At 58.3% G+C, this 21124-nt stretch overlaps 1 protein-coding gene across 1 annotated transcript in view; it reads left to right on the plus strand.

The window, feature by feature from the left end:
- Positions 1-21124, plus strand: part of LOC129337026 (probable E3 ubiquitin-protein ligase HERC6) — a 47178-nt gene that overhangs the window by 10223 nt on the left and 15831 nt on the right. Inside the window, 6 exon segments of the mRNA XM_054990472.1 lie at positions 157-284; positions 14973-15109; positions 17372-17445; positions 17910-18037; positions 19409-19468; positions 19577-19673. Of these exon segments, the coding sequence (XP_054846447.1) occupies positions 157-284; positions 14973-15109; positions 17372-17445; positions 17910-18037; positions 19409-19468; positions 19577-19673 (624 nt within the window).

Raw genomic sequence — 21124 nt, forward strand, 5'->3', positions numbered from 1 at the left:
AGCATTATCTTGCATATCTGCATGTGAGCAGGGATGGATGAAAACGAGAACTGAAAAGCTTTTTTTTTTAAACTTAGGGAAGTGCTTATATTATTATTATTAACCAAAGGTAGCAATCGCATTTACATAGCTGTGGTTTGCTCAAACTCCAAACAGAATGGCAGCGTCTTCACATTTGGAGATAACTCTGCTGGACAACTGGGGCATGCCTCTTCCACCCAGAAAACTGGTCCACAAAAAGTTGACTGAATTAGTGGTCCAGTGTCCCTTTTGGCATGTGGAAGGTATGTACCCCTGCTTGCCACATACGGTGTTTTCCAAAGGGAATGGGAGAAAGTCATGCAAGAATAATTTTAGATAACTGGTACATACTAGATGTATAGATAACTGGTACATGCTAGATGGAACAAAGCAACATCTTTCCACCACCAATTTGTTTGTCAGGAACCGTGGCTAGCAAATAGGCCCAGTATGTTTATTTATTTATTTTTAAAAATTATATCCTACCTTTCTACCTTCCTAAGGGCTGCCAATTTGAGGAATAATTAATGTAGTAACTCACAGTCCTAATCAAAGTGACTCTAAAAGCTCATTGAATTATTTTGATGGACACCAGAATGCTAGAAAGCAGCAATGAAGCATAACTGAAGATTACGTCTAGCCAGCCTTGCAACTCACCAGGGATTTTTTTGAGTGAGTAGGAGCTGAACTCCAAATGGCAAACGATCCTCATCTCTATCACAGCGATTGTCTTTCTCGCACTGGACTGTGCTTCATAAAGGGGCAGCAGTGTATAGTCTGTACACCTCTCTCTGCCAAGGCATTAAACAGATTTTGGACATGTTAGTATTTGCAGCCTTCTCTTGGAGCAGCACCCGGCATTATGTTATTGGTGAACTGAATGGAAGTCTATAAATATTGAAAATCACGCCGGACTATCTTCCATCTTTGAAAAAGACTCTGGAAATGGGACCCCAACCAGTCATCCTGTCAGGTGGTTGTTTTCATCTGCATGCTACTGGACCTGTCTTGAATCCACAACTGTATGACCAGGGCTTTTTTTCTGGGAAAAGAGGTGGTGGAACTCAGTGGGTTGCCCTTGGAGAAAATGGTCACATGGCTGGTGGCCCCGCCCCCTGATCTCCAGACAGGGGGGAGTTTAGATTGCCCTCCGCACGACGTGGAGGGCAATCTCAACTCCCCTCTGTCTGGAGATCAGGGGGCAGGGCCACCAGCCATGTGACCATTTTCAAGAGGTTCCGGAACTCCTTTCCGCCGCGTTCCAGCTGGAAAAAAGCCCTGCATATGACCAACAAACTGTATATTATGGAGTTGTGCTGAATAGTATTGGTTGTGGACACTGTTTACATCTTTGCATTGCACCAGGACTTTATGGGTCTATGAGAAGAGGACTGTATAAAATAATATATGTATTTAAATAGAAACTACAATTAATTGAATGGGAATTGATACTGTCCGAGGCCCGACACGCCGGCCTCGGACTCCCCCCACCCCCACCCCCCCGACGACGCAGAGCCCACCTACCGGGCGGGAGAGGCCAAGGACGAGGCCCCACCGGTGGAAGAAGGCCCCAGCGGCTGCGCCGCCGCTGCGCCGCCGCCCGCCGCCGCACCGGAGGAGAGGAGCCCGAGCGGCCACGACAGCGGGCGCACTCGGAAGCGGCGGCCGGCGCGGTCAGCGCTCTGGCGGCGACGGCCCCGTCCGGGCCGCGGGGAAGGCCGCAGCGAGCGGGGCGAGGCCGCGCCGGGCTGCCAAACGCCAGCGCAGGCGCCCTCGGCCAAGCAGGAGGGCGGCCGGGGCCAGCAGGGGGGAGGGAGGAGCAAGCCAGCCTGTGATTGGAGGGCGGCCCGGGGAAGGGCCAGATCGCCCCGTCAGGGGCCTAGCCCGCCGTCCATCACAGGGCAGGAGGGAGGAGGGCAAGAGGCATTGGGGGAGAGCGGGGCAGCCCGGCTAGCAGCCCACCAACGGGGTAGAGGGAGGTGGGCCCAATGGGCTGGGATGCAGGTGGCACAGGTGTTGGGATTGATGGTGGGTGGAAGCACTCGGGGGTGAGGGTGGAGCTGGAGTGGGGAAAGTATTTAAGGAGGCTCTGGAGGCAGGCCGAGGAGGAAGGTACTGGAAGAGACATAGCAGGTGCCCGGCATCCTAAGGCGAGCACCCTGCCATTGGTCAGCCGGCTGCCCTGAAGGTTAAGGCGCAGCCAGCCGGGTGGAGCCACGTGCTGACCGGCCCGCCGGTCAGACAAGGGCCGCCCTAGTCTGAGGCCGCCTGTGAAAGAGCCTCCACGCTTCCTTGGGGACCCGCCCAGCCGCTCCAGGCTACCAGCACGGACCCGCCGGGACCGCCCCGCCCAGACCCGCCGCCGGGGGGCGTGCCACAGCCTGACATTGTGGTGGAGAAAGCAGGCACTGATCCTGCTGTGAGGCGCCCGCGACCCCACCTTCCGACCCCGCCCGGGTGGACGAGGCCTCGCACCTATTTGCGCCCGGCAACCTTCGGCCGGCCCAGGCTTGACTCCGAGGCGGTACCGACGGAGGGCACCCCCATGGACCAAGCAGCCGCCGCAGCGGCGGGCGGGGCCGGGCAGCCCGCGGCCCCTACGGCCCTGGACTTGGGCCAGCTCAGCCAATGGATGGCCGAGCAGCAAGTGCGGCTCCTGCGGGACCTGACGGCACAGCAGCAAGAGTCACAGGCTACATTGCTCCGTGGACTGGCCCAGACCCTGGGGGCCGGACCCGCCGCTTCGGTCCTCGGGCCCGTGCGGGGGGCCCCCTTTCAGCTGACCAAGCTGGGAGAGGCGGACGAGATAGATGCCTACCTGGAGGCATTCGAACGCACAGCGGAAGCCGCCCAGTGGCCCCGAGACCAGTGGGCATTCATCATTGGCCCTTATCTGACGGGAGAGGCCCAGGCGGCCCTGAGGGCCCTACCCAAGGAGGAGAGCGCTGACTACCGGGTGCTGAAGGCCGCTATTCTCGACCGGTATGAGGTGACACCCGACTCCTACCGTCAGAAGTTCAGGTCCATCACCTACAAAAAGGTCGAGCGGCCCAGAGCCCTGATCAATGTGCTACGGGATGCCGCCTACCGGTGGCTGAAGCCCGCCTTGGAGGGCGAGAAGAAGATCGTGGATCAAGTGGTCCTGGAGCAATTGCTCAATATCCTCCCCCCCCAAAGCCCGACAGTGGGTAGCCTGCAGCCACCCCGCGAGTCTGAAGGAAGCCATGGCCCTCCTAGAAAACTTCGCCGCGGCGGCCGACCCACGCGAGGCCCCCCGGGACACGGGCCCAGGAACAAGGACCAGCGGGCCCTCCCCTCGGCCTCTGGAAAACCCGCGCCCGGGGAGGGCCAGGTCCGGGGCCCGGGAGGCGTCGGGGCCGCGACCGGGGGCTTCTCGGGCACCCCCGCTGCTCCCCGGTCGGGAGGGGGCCTGGGGCCGACCCCTGGCCGGGCCCGGACCAGAGGCCGCCCCAAAGAGTTCCCGAGACCCCGAAGACCGGGGCCCGTGCTTTAAGTGCGGCCAGCGGGGCCACTTCATCCGCGACTGTCCACTCATGGAGTGTGACGCTGGCTGGGAAGAAGCCTACCCGGTGACGGCCCGCCCGCCAAGGCCGCCGCCGCTGATAGTAATGGTAGAAGTGGCAGGGCGGCGCCTGTCCGCCTTCTTGGATAGCGGCAGTTCCATTTCGATGATCCGCACACGCCTGCTACCGCCCCACTTACCCATCGTCCGCTCGACGGCCGTGGCCTGCTTCCATGGCCACTCGGAGACCTACCCGGTGGTACGAGTGCCTCTGACCTGCCGCGGCCAGACCTGGGAGGTAGAGCTAGCCCGAGTACCGGCCCTGCCCTACCCTGTTCTCCTGGGCCGCGATGCCCCCAGCTTCCACCAACACCTCCAGGCTGCACGCGGGCCCGAGGAAGCCTTGCCCGCGGAGGACCCGAGGGAGGGACCCTCCACGGTGAACGACCCCACAGCAGACCCGAACGCCCAGGATTGGTCGACGGACCCCAGCTTCATCGCTCGCCAAGCGGACGATCCCACTTTAGGTGGGCTCCGAGACGCCGTGGCGGTGAGTGAGGGGGTCGTGATGGATGGCAGGCGGGCTGGGAGAGTACCTCGGGTGATCCAGGAAGGGGGCGTGTGGTTCCGCATCACGAGGGCCAGGGGTGGCGAGGTCCGACAGCTTCTGGCCCCCCAAGGCTATCGACCACGTATACTCGCCCATGCACACGACCACAGCTGGGCCGGACACCAGGGACCTGCTAACACCTTGGCCCGGGTGCTGGCCCGATTCTTCTGGCCCTCGGTGTCCCGAGACGTGAAGGACTACTGCCGCACCTGCGAGGTCTGCCAGCGAACAGCGGGTCGGCCACCCCCGCGGGCTCCTTTGGCACCACTGCCCGTGATCCGCACGCCCTTTGAGAGAGTGGCTATGGACTTCATAGGCCCGTTGCCGCGGACCGCCCGGGGATGCAGGTTCGTCCTCGTCCTGGTGGATTACGCCACCCGGTACCCGGAGGCCATACCCCTGCGGACGATGCAGGCGCCCGGCGTGACGCGCGCCCTGGTACGATTCTTCGCGCAGGTGGGCATCCCCAAGGAGCTGGTCACGGATTGTGGCACCCTGTTTACGGCCTCCGTCACCCGTCAGTTATGCCGCACCATGGGAGTACGGCAGATCTTCACCTCCATATACCACCCTCAGACAGATGGCCTAGTGGAGCGGTTCAACCAAACGCTCAAACAGATGCTACGGCGTCTGGCCCACGACCGCCCAGCCCAATGGGACCTCTTCGTGGACCCCTTGCTGTTCGCGGTCCGCGAATCGCCTCAAGCGTCCACCGGCTTCACCCCCTTTGAATTAATATATGGGCGCAACCCTCGGGGGATCCTGGAAGTGATGGAGGGGCGGCGGGCCGAGTCGTCGGAACCCCCAGGGAGGCCCGCCCCTGAATATATGAGGGAGCTCCAGGAACGATTAGAAGCAGCCAGGACTCTGGCCAGGCAGAATCTGGAGAAGGCCCAGGCGGCCCAGAAGGCCCGGTACGATCGCGGGACCCGGCTGAGAACCTTCAAGGAAGGGGATCGGGTCCTGGTCAACCGCCGCGTGTTCGGGCCCGGGCACCACGGTGACCCATGGCGGGGTCCCTTCCAGGTCAAGAGGGTATTGGGGTCCCATTCCTATGAGGTCCAGTGTGGCGCCTCCCCCCGTCAGTCCAAACGCCTGCACATCAACGACCTCAAGGAGTGGCAGGAGCGACCCTCCGGCACCTGCCGACTCGCGGACGACCCACTGGACCCGCCAACGGGAGAGCTCCCGTGGACGGACCGCCAGCCGGAGGAAAACGCGCCAGGGCTCGACGAGGCGTTGGAGCCCCACCAGCGGCAGCAACTCCGGGCGCTGCTGAAGGACTTGCCCGGCTGTTTTTCCACCCGTCCAGGACGCACCCACCTGGCTGAGCACAGGATTCCCACAGACCCCGGCCAAGTGGCCCGGGCAACCTGGAGGCCCCTCCCCCGGAAGCAATGGGAGGCCGTGGCCCGAGAGGTGGAGGAAATGCTACGCCTGGGGGTAATCCAACCCTCACACAGCGAGTGGCGCAGTCCCATTGTGCTGGTCCCGAAACCGGATGGGTCCGTGAGGTTCTGTGTCGACTACAGGGAGGTAAACAAGGTCGCAAAGTTCGACGCGTACCCCATGCCCCGGGCCGAGGTGCTAATCGATCAGCTAGGCGCAGCTCGCTACCTGTCGGCGCTAGACCTAACCAAAGGATACTGGCAGGTTCCCATGGCCCCGGGGGACCGCGAGAAAACGGCTTTCGCCACCCCCCAAGGGCTGTTTGAGTTCAAGGTCATGCCTTTTGGGTTGCACGGGGCCGCCGCCACCTTCCAGCGGCTGGTGGACCGGGCGCTGGCTCAGTGCCAAGGTTTCGCCACCGCCTACATAGACGACATCTTAATCTACAGCCCTGACTGGCCATCCCACCTCCGCCATCTCCGCCAAGTGTTACGAGCCCTCCGGGACGCAGGGCTGAAGGCCAACCCCACCAAGAGCCGACTGGGCTTCCAGGAGCTGAAATACCTCGGGTTCCTCGTGGGGCGGGGGCAGCTGAGGCCCCTCCCGGACAAGGTGGCGACACTGGAGGCATGCCCCCTGCCGAAATCCAAGAAGCAGCTTAGGGGGTTTCTGGGGCTGGTTGGCTACTACAGTAAATTTATCGCACAGTACGCCAGCCGAGCCAGCCCCCTTACGGACTGCCTACGCAAAGACCAGCCCAACCAGGTCCAGTGGACGCCGCCCCGGCGACAAGCCTTCCTCGACCTCAAAGCCGCTCTGTCCGGGTCACCAGTCCTGCGCAACCCTGACTTCGACCGGCCCTTCATTCTTCAGACGGACGCATCCGATAGCGGGCTCGGGGCCGTCCTGTCCCAGGACCACGGCGGGCAGGAGCACCCAGTCCTGTTCATCAGCAGGAAGCTCCAGCCAGCTGAACGCCGTTACGCGGTCGTGGAAAAAGAGGCCCTCGCTGTCAAGTGGGCTGTCGGAGCGCTGCAATATTACCTTGCTAATAACCCCTTCACCCTCGTGACGGACCACGCCCCCCTTGTCTGGATGTCCCGGCTTAAAGATCACAATGCACGCGTGCTAAGATGGTATCTGGCTCTTCTACCCTTCAGCTTTACGATCCGGCACAGGCCAGGGCAACAGCATGTCAACGCTGACTTCCTGTCCCGGATGTTCGCCGGGGAAGCCACGCCCGACGCAACGCAAAGAGGGGGGGTGTGTCCGAGGCCCGACACGCCGGCCTCGGACTCCCCCCACCCCCACCCCCCCGACGACGCAGAGCCCACCTACCGGGCGGGAGAGGCCAAGGACGAGGCCCCACCGGTGGAAGAAGGCCCCAGCGGCTGCGCCACCGCTGCGCCGCCGCCCGCCGCCGCACCGGAGGAGAGGAGCCCGAGCGGCCACGACAGCGGGCGCACTCGGAAGCGGCGGCCGGCGCGGTCAGCGCTCTGGTGGCGACGGCCCCGTCCGGGCCGCGGGGAAGGCCGCAGCGAGCGGGGCGAGGCCGCGCCGGGCTGCCAAACGCCAGCGCAGGCGCCCTCGGCCAAGCAGGAGGGCGGCCGGGGCCAGCAGGGGGGAGGGAGGAGCAAGCCAGCCTGTGATTGGAGGGCGGCCCGGGGAAGGGCCAGATCGCCCCGTCAGGGGCCTAGCCCGCCGTCCATCACAGGGCAGGAGGGAGGAGGGCAAGAGGCATTGGGGGAGAGCGGGGCAGCCCGGCTAGCAGCCCACCAACGGGGTAGAGGGAGGTGGGCCCAATGGGCTGGGATGCAGGTGGCACAGGTGTTGGGATTGATGGTGGGTGGAAGCACTCGGGGGTGAGGGTGGAGCTGGAGTGGGGAAAGTATTTAAGGAGGCTCTGGAGGCAGGCCGAGGAGGAAGGTACTGGAAGAGACATAGCAGGTGCCCGGCATCCTAAGGCGAGCACCCTGCCATTGGTCAGCCGGCTGCCCTGAAGGTTAAGGCGCAGCCAGCCGGGTGGAGCCACGTGCTGACCGGCCCGCCGGTCAGACAAGGGCCGCCCTAGTCTGAGGCCGCCTGTGAAAGAGCCTCCACGCTTCCTTGGGGACCCGCCCAGCCGCTCCAGGCTACCAGCACGGACCCGCCGGGACCACCCCGCCCAGACCCGCCGCCAGGGGGCGTGCCACAGCCTGACATTGTGGTGGAGAAAGCAGGCACTGATCCTGCTGTGAGGCGCCCGCGACCCCACCTTCCGACCCCGCCCGGGTGGACGAGGCCTCGCACCTATTTGCGCCCGGCAACCTTCGGCCGGCCCAGGCTTGACTCCGAGGCGGTACCGACGGAGGGCACCCCCATGGACCAAGCAGCCGCCGCAGCGGCGGGCGGGGCCGGGCAGCCCGCGGCCCCTACGGCCCTGGACTTGGGCCAGCTCAGCCAATGGATGGCCGAGCAGCAAGTGCGGCTCCTGCGGGACCTGACGGCACAGCAGCAAGAGTCACAGGCTACATTGCTCTGTGGACTGGCCCAGACCCTGGGGGCCGGACCCGCCGCTTCGGTCCTCGGCCCCGTGCGGGGGGCCCCCTTTCAGCTGACCAAGCTGGGAGAGGCGGACGAGATAGATGCCTACCTGGAGGCATTCGAACGCACAGCGGAAGCCGCCCAGTGGCCCCGAGACCAGTGGGCATTCATCATTGGCCCTTATCTGACGGGAGAGGCCCAGGCGGCCCTGAGGGCCCTACCCAAGGAGGAGAGCGCTGACTACCGGGTGCTGAAGGCCGCTATTCTCGACCGGTATGAGGTGACACCCGACTCCTACCGTCAGAAGTTCAGGTCCATCACCTACAAAAAGGTCGAGCGGCCCAGAGCCCTGATCAATGCGCTACGGGATGCCGCCTACCGGTGGCTGAAGCCCGCCTTGGAGGGCGAGAAGAAGATCGTGGATCAAGTGGTCCTGGAGCAATTGCTCAATATCCTCCCCCCCAAAGCCCGACAGTGGGTAGCCTGCAGCCACCCCGCGAGTCTGAAGGAAGCCACGGCCCTCCTAGAAAACTTCGCCGCGGCGGCCGACCCACGCGAGGCCCCCCGGGACACGGGCCCAGGAACAAGGACCAGCGGGCCCTCCCCTCGGCCTCTGGAAAACCCGCGCCCGGGGAGGGCCAGGTCCGGGGCCCGGGAGGCGTCGGGGCCGCGACCGGGGGCTTCTCGGGCACCCCCGCTGCTCCCCGGTCGGGAGGGGGCCTGGGGCCGACCCCTGGCCGGGCCCGGACCAGAGGCCGCCCCAAAGAGTTCCCGAGACCCCGAAGACCGGGGCCCGTGCTTTAAGTGCGGCCAGCGGGGCCACTTCATCCGCGACTGTCCGCTCATGGAGTGTGACGCTGGCTGGGAAGAAGCCTACCCGGTGACGGCCCGCCCGCCAAGGCCGCCGCCGCTGATAGTAATGGTAGAAGTGGCAGGGCGGCGCCTGTCCGCCTTCTTGGATAGCGGCAGTTCCATTTCGATGATCCGCACACGCCTGCTACCGCCCCACTTACCCATCGTCCGCTCGACGGCCGTGGCCTGCTTCCATGGCCACTCGGAGACCTACCCGGTGGTACGAGTGCCTCTGACCTGCCGCGGCCAGACCTGGGAGGTAGAGCTAGCCCGAGTACCGGCCCTGCCCTACCCTGTTCTCCTGGGCCGCGATGCCCCCAGCTTCCACCAACACCTCCAGGCTGCACGCGGGCCCGAGGAAGCCTTGCCCGCGGAGGACCCGAGGGAGGGACCCTCCACGGTGAACGACCCCACAGCAGACCCGAACGCCCAGGATTGGTCGACGGACCCCAGCTTCATCGCTCGCCAAGCGGACGATCCCACTTTAGGTGGGCTCCGAGACGCCGTGGCGGTGAGTGAGGGGGTCGTGATGGATGGCAGGCGGGCTGGGAGAGTACCTCGGGTGATCCAGGAAGGGGGCGTGTGGTTCCGCATCACGAGGGCCAGGGGTGGCGAGGTCCGACAGCTTCTGGCCCCCCAAGGCTATCGACCACGTATACTCGCCCATGCACACGACCACAGCTGGGCCGGACACCAGGGACCTGCTAACACCTTGGCCCGGGTGCTGGCCCGATTCTTCTGGCCCTCGGTGTCCCGAGACGTGAAGGACTACTGCCGCACCTGCGAGGTCTGCCAGCGAACAGCGGGTCGGCCACCCCCGCGGGCTCCTTTGGCACCACTGCCCGTGATCCGCACGCCCTTTGAGAGAGTGGCTATGGACTTCATAGGCCCGTTGCCGCGGACCGCCCGGGGATGCAGGTTCGTCCTCGTCCTGGTGGATTACGCCACCCGGTACCCGGAGGCCATACCCCTGCGGACGATGCAGGCGCCCGGCGTGACGCGCGCCCTGGTACGATTCTTCGCGCAGGTGGGCATCCCCAAGGAGCTGGTCACGGATTGTGGCACCCTGTTTACGGCCTCCGTCACCCGTCAGTTATGCCGCACCATGGGAGTACGGCAGATCTTCACCTCCATATACCACCCTCAGACAGATGGCCTAGTGGAGCGGTTCAACCAAACGCTCAAACAGATGCTACGGCGTCTGGCCCACGACCGCCCAGCCCAATGGGACCTCTTCGTGGACCCCTTGCTGTTCGCGGTCCGCGAATCGCCTCAAGCGTCCACCGGCTTCACCCCCTTTGAATTAATATATGGGCGCAACCCTCGGGGGATCCTGGAAGTGATGGAGGGGCGGCGGGCCGAGTCGTCGGAACCCCCAGGGAGGCCCGCCCCTGAATATATGAGGGAGCTCCAGGAACGATTAGAAGCAGCCAGGACTCTGGCCAGGCAGAATCTGGAGAAGGCCCAGGCGGCCCAGAAGGCCCGGTACGATCGCGGGACCCGGCTGAGAACCTTCAAGGAAGGGGATCGGGTCCTGGTCAACCGCCGCGTGTTCGGGCCCGGGCACCACGGTGACCCATGGCGGGGTCCCTTCCAGGTCAAGAGGGTATTGGGGTCCCATTCCTATGAGGTCCAGTGTGGCGCCTCCCCCCGTCAGTCCAAACGCCTGCACATCAACGACCTCAAGGAGTGGCAGGAGCGACCCTCCGGCACCTGCCGACTCGCGGACGACCCACTGGACCCGCCAACGGGAGAGCTCCCGTGGACGGACCGCCAGCCGGAGGAAAACGCGCCAGGGCTCGACGAGGCGTTGGAGCCCCACCAGCGGCAGCAACTCCGGGCGCTGCTGAAGGACTTGCCCGGCTGTTTTTCCACCCGTCCAGGACGCACCCACCTGGCTGAGCACAGGATTCCCACAGACCCCGGCCAAGTGGCCCGGGCAACCTGGAGGCCCCTCCCCCGGAAGCAATGGGAGGCCGTGGCCCGAGAGGTGGAGGAAATGCTACGCCTGGGGGTAATCCAACCCTCACACAGCGAGTGGCGCAGTCCCATTGTGCTGGTCCCGAAACCGGATGGGTCCGTGAGGTTCTGTGTCGACTACAGGGAGGTAAACAAGGTCGCAAAGTTCGACGCGTACCCCATGCCCCGGGCCGAGGTGCTAATCGATCAGCTAGGCGCAGCTCGCTACCTGTCGGCGCTAGACCTAACCAAAGGATACTGGCAGGTTCCCATGGCCCCGGGGGACCGCGAGAAAACGGCTTTCGCCACCCCCCAAGGGCTGTTTGAGTTCAAGGTCATGCCTTTTGGGTTGCACGGGGCCGCCGCCACCTTCCAGCGGCTGGTGGACCGGGCGCTGGCTCAGTGCCAAGGTTTCGCCACCGCCTACATAGACGACATCTTAATCTACAGCCCTGACTGGCCATCCCACCTCCGCCATCTCCGCCAAGTGTTACGAGCCCTCCGGGACGCAGGGCTGAAGGCCAACCCCACCAAGAGCCGACTGGGCTTCCAGGAGCTGAAATACCTCGGGTTCCTCGTGGGGCGGGGGCAGCTGAGGCCCCTCCCGGACAAGGTGGCGACACTGGAGGCATGCCCCCTGCCGAAATCCAAGAAGCAGCTTAGGGGGTTTCTGGGGCTGGTTGGCTACTACAGTAAATTTATCGCACAGTACGCCAGCCGAGCCAGCCCCCTTACGGACTGCCTACGCAAAGACCAGCCCAACCAGGTCCAGTGGACGCCGCCCCGGCGACAAGCCTTCCTCGACCTCAAAGCCGCTCTGTCCGGGTCACCAGTCCTGCGCAACCCTGACTTCGACCGGCCCTTCATTCTTCAGACGGACGCATCCGATAGCGGGCTCGGGGCCGTCCTGTCCCAGGACCACGGCGGGCAGGAGCACCCAGTCCTGTTCATCAGCAGGAAGCTCCAGCCAGCTGAACGCCGTTACGCGGTCGTGGAAAAAGAGGCCCTCGCTGTCAAGTGGGCTGTCGGGGCGCTGCAATATTACCTTGCTAATAACCCCTTCACCCTCGTGACGGACCACGCCCCCCTTGTCTGGATGTCCCGGCTTAAAGATCACAATGCACGCGTGCTAAGATGGTATCTGGCTCTTCTACCCTTCAGCTTTACGATCCGGCACAGGCCAGGGCAACAGCATGTCAACGCTGACTTCCTGTCCCGGATGTTCGCCGGGGAAGCCACGCCCGACGCAACGCAAAGAGGGGGGGTGTGTCCGAGGCCAGACACGCCGGCCTCGGACTCCCCCCACCCCCACCCCCCCGACGACGCAGAGCCCACCTACCGGGCGGGAGAGGCCAAGGACGAGGCCCCACCGGTGGAAGAAGGCCCCAGCGGCTGCGCCGCCGCTGCGCCGCCGCCCGCCGCCGCACCGGAGGAGAGGAGCCCGAGCGGCCACGACAGCGGGCGCACTCGGAAGCGGCGGCCGGCGCGGTCAGCGCTCTGGTGGCGACGGCCCCGTCCGGGCCGCGGGGAAGGCCGCAGCGAGCGGGGCGAGGCCGCGCCGGGCTGCCAAACGCCAGCGCAGGCGCCCTCGGCCAAGCAGGAGGGCGGCCGGGGCCAGCAGGGGGGAGGGAGGAGCAAGCCAGCCTGTGATTGGAGGGCGGCCCGGGGAAGGGCCAGATCGCCCCGTCAGGGGCCTAGCCCGCCGTCCATCACAGGGCAGGAGGGAGGAGGGCAAGAGGCATTGGGGGAGAGCGGGGCAGCCCGGCTAGCAGCCCACCAACGGGGTAGAGGGAGGTGGGCCCAATGGGCTGGGATGCAGGTGGCACAGGTGTTGGGATTGATGGTGGGTGGAAGCACTCGGGGGTGAGGGTGGAGCTGGAGTGGGGAAAGTATTTAAGGAGGCTCTGGAGGCAGGCCGAGGAGGAAGGTACTGGAAGAGACATAGCAGGTGCCCGGCATCCTAAGGCGAGCACCCTGCCATTGGTCAGCCGGCTGCCCTGAAGGTTAAGGCGCAGCCAGCCGGGTGGAGCCACGTGCTGACCGGCCCGCCGGTCAGACAAGGGCCGCCCTAGTCTGAGGCCGCCTGTGAAAGAGCCTCCACGCTTCCTTGGGGACCCGCCCAGCCGCTCCAGGCTACCAGCACGGACCCGCCGGGACCACCCCGCCCAGACCCGCCGCCAGGGGGCGTGCCACAGCCTGACATTGTGGTGGAGAAAGCAGGCACTGATCCTGCTGTGAGGCGCCCGCGACCCCACCTTCCGACCCCGCCCGGGTGGACGAGGCCTCGCACCTATTTGCGCCCGGCAACCTTCGGCCGGCCCAGGCTTGACTCCGAGGCGGTACCGACGGAGGGCACCCCCATGGACCAAGCAGCCGCCGCAGCGGCGGGCGGGGCCGGGCAGCCCGCGGCCCCTACGGCCCTGGACTTGGGCCAGCTCAGCCAATGGATGGCCGAGCAGCAAGTGCGGCTCCTGCGGGACCTGACGGCACAGCAGCAAGAGTCACAGGCTACATTGCTCTGTGGACTGGCCCAGACCCTGGGGGCCGGACCCGCCGCTTCGGTCCTCGGCCCCGTGCGGGGGGCCCCCTTTCAGCTGACCAAGCTGGGAGAGGCGGACGAGATAGATGCCTACCTGGAGGCATTCGAACGCACAGCGGAAGCCGCCCAGTGGCCCCGAGACCAGTGGGCATTCATCATTGGCCCTTATCTGACGGGAGAGGCCCAGGCGGCCCTGAGGGCCCTACCCAAGGAGGAGAGCGCTGACTACCGGGTGCTGAAGGCCGCTATTCTCGACCGGTATGAGGTGACACCCGACTCCTACCGTCAGAAGTTCAGGTCCATCACCTACAAAAAGGTCGAGCAGCCCAGAGCCCTGATCAATGCGCTACGGGATGCCGCCTACCGGTGGCTGAAGCCCGCCTTGGAGGGCGAGAAGAAGATCGTGGATCAAGTGGTCCTGGAGCAATTGCTCAATATCCTCCCCCCCAAAGCCCGACAGTGGGTAGCCTGCAGCCACCCCGCGAGTCTGAAGGAAGCCACGGCCCTCCTAGAAAACTTCGCCGCGGCGGCCGACCCACGCGAGGCCCCCCGGGACACGGGCCCAGGAACAAGGACCAGCGGGCCCTCCCCTCGGCCTCTGGAAAACCCGCGCCCGGGGAGGGCCAGGTCCGGGGCCCGGGAGGCGTCGGGGCCGCGACCGGGGGCTTCTCGGGCACCCCCGCTGCTCCCCGGTCGGGAGGGGGCCTGGGGCCGACCCCTGGCCGGGCCCGGACCAGAGGCCGCCCCAAAGAGTTCCCGAGACCCCGAAGACCGGGGCCCGTGCTTTAAGTGCGGCCAGCGGGGCCACTTCATCCGCGACTGTCCGCTCATGGAGTGTGACGCTGGCTGGGAAGAAGCCTACCCGGTGACGGCCCGCCCGCCAAGGCCGCCGCCGCTGATAGTAATGGTAGAAGTGGCAGGGCGGCGCCTGTCCGCCTTCTTGGATAGCGGCAGTTCCATTTCGATGATCAAATGGTAAGTGAATCAGAGGGGGTTCAGACAGGAAAAAGTAAGCTCAGGTCCATATACCATCACTGGAGGTCGCTGCTTTCTATCCTCAGCTGGGATATGCTCCCTATGGCACCCACCCACTCATATGGAAGCTCTGCCAATGTGATTTCCTTTCTTTGATATGAGAGAGGGGAATTACACCCCAAAGATCATCCCACGATGGGGCAATGTGGATCTCCTGGCTCACAAATTCCTTCAAATGTGTGGTGGGGAACTTCTATAATAATAACAGCAACAACAACATTTGATTTATATTCTGCCCTTCAGGACAACTTAATATCCACTCAGAGCAGTTTACAAAGTAAGTTATTATTATCCCCACAACAATAATCACTCTGTGAGGTGGGTGGGACTGTGAGAGCTTCGGAGAGCTGTGAATGACCAAGGGTCACCCAGCTGGCATCAAGTGGAGGAGTGGGGAATCAAACTTGGTTCTCCATATTAGAGTCCTGCTGCACTTAACCACTACTCCAAACTGGCTCCCTATAATGGCAAACGTGAGAATTTCTGTTGTCCCATACACTTCTTTTTTTTTTCTCCAACAGCTATCACACTCTTGCTTATATCTCTGCTTCTGACGAGCTGTTATCTTTCGGACGTGGCTGCAGCGAACATGGAACAGCTTCTTTAAAGTTGGATGAGATGCAGAATTTTAACATTAGTGCACTTATTTCTCCTAATGGTATCCTTTCCCCCTTTCTTTTTATTAAAAAAAACCCCTCTTATTTTAATCTTGCATACAAAGCACTTTAAACAGTGGCTATGATCCAGCCCAAACTGAGCAGTTCGTTCCCATTTATTTCACTTGGAGAGCTTTAAGTACTGTGTGTAACTCTCCCACTGGAATCAGTAACACCTTTACGCATGACCCCTTGACTGAATGAACAGAGATGAATAGAAGGGCATGAGCATGCAGGTCATGCCCTCTGTCTCTGTGTGATTGCTGGGTCATCTGTGCAGTGCAGATTTTCAGAAGAGATATTTGTGCATTAGAGGTGGGCATGAACCGGAAAAAAAGAACCACGAGGTTTGTGGTTCGTTGTATTTCACAAACCACGAACCGCCATGAATTTTGCCCGATTTGTGAATTGTTTTGTTTGGTCTGTGAAAACGTCGCTTCCAGGGATGTTCCCAAGCTCAGCAGAAGTCCCGCCCCCTCTGTTGCCTAGGAAACAAATTGTTCGGTGCCAGGCTGTCTGCAGTGATGAATTGAAAAACAAACCAAATGAACCAGCCTAAAGTTCGTTGTAGTTTGTGGGAAATGCGCTCTGATGTACCACCAGTTCGCAAACTATGAACCAACCCGTTTTGTGATGAATTTTGGTTCGTATTTCAGTTTGTGCCCATCTCTACTGTGCATACGTTCACTCCTCAAGTTCTGGCACGCTGCTTTCCAAATGTTGCCAGTCTAAGGAGGAGGGAATCATGTGTGGACAGTTCTGGGAATAGGGCCATCATGCTTCTGCCCATCCTCTCTCTTTGCATGTTTAGTCAACACACAGAGGGGTTGTCTGTATGGGGTTTCTGTTGAGAGAACAAACGTACCTCACTTTTTGGCATGAGGTTCAGATAGAGCCCATAGTAAGCCATAGAAATAAAGCAAAAACTTTGAGGTAGCATTGAGTAGAGGGACACAAAAAGAACCACGAACCAGCTGAGTTCATGGTTTGTGAACCAGCGACTCATGGAAGTTCCTTTCCACGAACTTCTGAACTGGTATGCTGGTTTGTTTTGTTTGTTTAAAAAAGCAATACCCCTTTCCATGCTCCTGCAAAGTGAGCAGTGGGGAAATGGCCATTTAAACTGCAGATGGGGTTTAGCTGGCTGGCTGGGAACTCCTGGCCAGCCAGTCAAGCCCCACTTGCAGTTTAAATAGCCATTTCCCCACTGCTCTGAGCTAAGCGGCATGGAAGGGGGCATTTAAACTCCAGGAACTATGAACCACGAACCAGTTCGCGAACTTGCCCCAGTTCGGGGAAGTTCGTGGTTTGTGAAAACGTGAACCATGAACCACATGGTTCGTTTTTTTCATGGTTCGTGCCCATCCCTAGCATTGAGCATGAGACCAGCAGCAAAGAAAGTAAGAATCTCTTCTTCTTTAAGTATTTCCCATTGGTAGTCCAGACACAGAAAATTAGAAATGAAACTGCTGCAGTCAGTAAGAACCCATTACAGATAAAGAGGGGAGGCCATATTAGTCTGTTGCAGTAGAAATAAACAGAAGTCTTGTGAGCCTTTAAAGACAGAGGCTGCAAAGCTAAGGACAGTTTCCTGGGAGTAAGCCCCATTGAATAACATGGGACTCACTTCTAAGAAGATCTGCTTAGAATTGCTCCCTAACAAGATTTTATTTCAGCATGACCTTCTGTAAACTCTATGCCATTTCATCAGATGTGTGCAACAGGTCTTCACTGGGCAGAGATTATATGAGGTTATGAAGAAAGAAAAATTGAAACAGCAAGGCCAGATAGCCAGGAAATACAGGGAGATGTATAATTGTGTACAACACAAACTAGGCTGTTCCCATTAGCACTAATTGATTAAGCTAGTTAGCAACTTCAATGGCTGAGGAATCCTAAATTCTTGATTCAGCTTTGTTGTTCATGGGGAGATTGTGTTAAAAGTCTTGATAAAACGGATTAAGATCCAGTTAACCCCACCAATTTAAAACCCTGCAACAGTGTATTGTAAAATCAACAGTTTCACAAAAATATAAACATGTGATCATGAGCTAGCTCCCATGTCACCAAGGAATATTAACAAGGAGAGGAGAAGGTTGGGGAATGGGGAAGTAAAAAAACAGAACGTGCTGTCTAGTCAGACAGCTTAAAAGCATCTCTGTAGGGTTACACTGAAGATCCAGGGCACTGGAGAATGGAAGACAGCAGGTCATAAACAATGTTGCCTGAATATTTAGCACTGACACTGTTTCATGTCATTGCAGAATTGTCGGGTATCCAAGTAAAACAGATTTTTGCTGGAACGTATGTCAACTTTGCCAGCAGCGTTCAGCCACAGGTAGAGTCACCTGTACGTTCTGTTGACCTAAGAACATTTGCTTTGGTAAGCATTGCCTACAGCTTGTAGTTGAGGCTTGGCACAACTAGTATAGTTGTAACTGCTTACAGTGCAAGCTTGGAACCAGAGTAGTTGTTCAGATCTGGTCTTAGACATGGTACTCACTAGACATCCTTAGGTGTTGCTATTCTCTCTCTCTCTGCTCCAACCCATCCCACCAGCAATGTGGGGATAATACTGTTAATCTTACTGGTTTGTTGCCTATGTTGCTAAAATCACATACAGGAAGTGCTTGAAACATTATACAAATCTTTAGAAATGCATGATATGCCTGAATGAGACTATCAGCATTCACTGGTGTTATTTCAGTAAGGAGGGGCATATAGACGAGTACATACTGGTCTTTGCAAATCATGAGAACATTGGCTTTTCTTGGGTTTTTTTTCTTCTGTTTTGTTTTAAAGGCATCTAAATACACAACTGGACCCTCATCTGTAGAAACTTTGCCAAAGATCAGCCAAATGGACAGAGCACTGATCGACAAGTGGATGTCAGCTACAGCAGAAAGTGAAACACGGCAGAAGGCAAAAAGGTTTCAGTTGATTCTCTTGTTTTATGGGGAAAGGGAGAGCAGATATCCATAAGACACGTGTCTCGAACTAATCATGGCTAAACATGGGCATGAACAGCATTATGAATGGGAAAAAAAAACAGTAACAGCCCATTCGTCTGTTCACAAACATGCCATTCGTGAGGCTCCATTCTAAACGAACAAGTGGTTGTTGCAAGCCTCGTTCATTGCCTTCATCAGCCGTTCATCAAGCCAGACAGTCTGGGGCCTTTCAATCAATTCCCCTGGCAACAGCAGGGACTGAACTCTGTCTGAACTCCTTCTGGCTTTCCATCTGGCTTCAAAATACTTCCAGCAGGGAGTCCCGTTTCTGCCACTGTGAACAGAAAATGACAACAAAGGGAAGGACCCATGGATCATGCCTTTCCTGGGGTGCAATCTCTCTGAAACTTGTGGGGGGTCTTCGGAGGACAGTGAGGACTATGTCCCCTGCAAATTTGGTGGGTATTGGACATTGGGAAGGTCAGTTTGTGGGGTGTTTAAAGGGCCCTGCCCCTTGCATGTGGCAGGAAAGGGCCCTTTAAACTATCAGCTGGAAGGTGGCAGGGCGGAATTCCACCTGCCAGCTGATAGTTTAAAGGGATCTTTAAGGGGCCACGAACAACGAACATGTTTGTGAACAGGGTCATGTTTGTTACTGTTCGTTGTTCGTGGATGGCAACGAACCATGAACAGCTTGTTCTTTTTTTTTTCCATTCGTGCCCATGTCTAATCATGGCTGCCACTATTTCTGACTTCTAGTGAGAGAGCCGCTGTAGACAATTCTGCTCTGTAACAATGGGGCTTCTCTGCTGTTCTGTATAGAGAGAGTGTGGCATAGTGATGGAATTATCAGTGTTGTGTGCAGAAAGTCCCAGGCTCAGTTAGTGGCATCTCCAGTTGAAGGATCTTGGATAGTAGGTACGGGGAATGAATTTTCCCTCTCTCTGAGACCTTAAAAGAGTTGTTGTCAGTTAAAGTAGACTGTGGAGAGAAGGCAGCATGGTATAGCCCAATCTCGTCTGATCTCGGTAGCTAAGCAGGGTCGGTACTTAGATGGGAGACCACCAAGGAAGACTCTGCAGAGGAAGGCAATGGCAGACCACCTCTGCTTCTCATTTGCCTTGAAAGCCCTTTGCTGGGGTTGCCATAAGTCAGTTGTGTCTTGATGGCACTTTATACACAGAAAGTAGATTGTACTGGGAGCTAGAGGGGCTTGGCATTAAAAAGCTTCACATGTTCCCATGACTGTTCTTTCCTGAAATATAATGGATGCATCAGAAGAAAACTGCATACATATCCAGCATGCATTTAAGAAGGTTGACATGTTGTTCTTTATCTTTTTTATTGTAGAGAAATAGAAGTGATATTTTCTTCCCCTGCCTGTTTAACTGCAAGTTTTTTAAAACCAAGGTGAGGTGTTTTTTTGCAGAAAATTTGGTGGCAAATAAGGCATGTTTGCTTGAATGATACATTGCAAGCATTCTTTCCCCTCCTTCTTTTGTGCTGTATCTCCCTTAGATTTGCTCTGGAAACTGGCTGTTGTATAGCAGTTGACCTACAAAAAGCAAGAGAAGTATTCTGTGAGCTTACCAAAAAAGACTGGATCACTGGCAGGGTAAAGAATCTCTTTATTTGTGACAACATGGGGGTGGGTGCAGTTGGTCATGGATTGTGTCTGGAGAGAAGAATAGGTTCTGAAATCGAAAAAGAGAAATGTAGATAGAGATGTGTATATTCTATACATCCACAGTTGTGAAATTTGGTATTGGTAGCAGAATTTTGCTTTTAGTATTAGTAGCAGAAAATCGCTTTTAAAAATTTCCAAGTTTCTAGCCCTTATTAATGCTGAGATGAGAATGAATATGTGTGGGCCATGCTTGGGAAAATTATAGATGGTACATACAGAAACTCCCATTGGTCATGAATTTTGGAAGAGTAGCGGAGTCTGTATGTTTCAGCAAAAAAATTGAGATCCATGGCACCATAGAGGTAGGCTGACTTTATTGAGACAAGAGCTACCTTAATCTATCTTTATCTGAACACAATGTGTATTTGACCAATCTGGTATTGGGGTGTAGGAGAACCAGGGCCGGCCTGCCCATTGAGGCTGGCCCGGCAGCCACCTCAGGGCGCTAAGGTGCCAGAGGGGCGCCAGCGTGGGGGCAGGGGTGCACACCACGGAGTTGCAGCTACTGGCCAGGAGTGTGTGCTGGTGGCGGCAGTGTGGGGCAGCTGAGCGGGCAGCCTCCCGTTCAGTTGCTCTGCGGCCAGGACCGCCGGCTGCATCTGGCCCACAGAGAAACTGAATGGGAGGGTTGGAAGGCCCCCCCCACGTGTGCACCAGCCCTGCGTGATGATGTCACATGCAGTGACATCATCACGCAGTCTGGCACGAGCACACAGAGGCAGCCGTCGACGCTGAAGCCAGCCCTGAGCAGAACCCAAAGTAAGTCAGAGAAATAAAATTTTTAAATTGGAGGTTGCATTGGGCGTGCCACCAGCAGTCAAGAAAACAAAATCAACACTTTATAAAGCATCACCTTCTATATCATAGCAATAGAAATGCATTAAAAGCTGGAGAAAATATGACAAAATTAAGAAAATACGGCATTTTCCAGGTTTCACTTGATATTTTGTCTGTTTTACCTTATGTGGGCTAATGATCCATTGTGTCAGAGTATACAATGTAACTTGGAAGTAATTACAGGGGAAACACTAGAGGGTAATCCATTTTATTAGGGTTTAGTATGGAATTGTAAACTTTTGAAAACAAAATTATGAATTTTCCCCTAATTTCCTGGATCAATTCAATTGCAAGGACTATCGCCAGAACTAGAATTTGTCTCATCAGAAACCTGACATGGACAGGGAAGGGATGAATACATAGAAATATAACTTGAGATACAGTGAGGATAAAAACAAGTTTGCAGTGTAGTGTGAAATTAAGACAGTCCTAGTAGCAGAGGCTGCCTGTTGTGTACCTGTGTGAGTTATAGCTCTGGGTTTACTTTCTTCCAATCACATGGCAGACTCATTTCATGCAGAAATACAGGAGGGGGACATCTG

The sequence above is a fragment of the Eublepharis macularius genome, chromosome 10 (assembly GCF_028583425.1).
Source record: "Eublepharis macularius isolate TG4126 chromosome 10, MPM_Emac_v1.0, whole genome shotgun sequence".
NCBI lineage: Eukaryota > Metazoa > Chordata > Lepidosauria > Squamata > Eublepharidae > Eublepharis > Eublepharis macularius.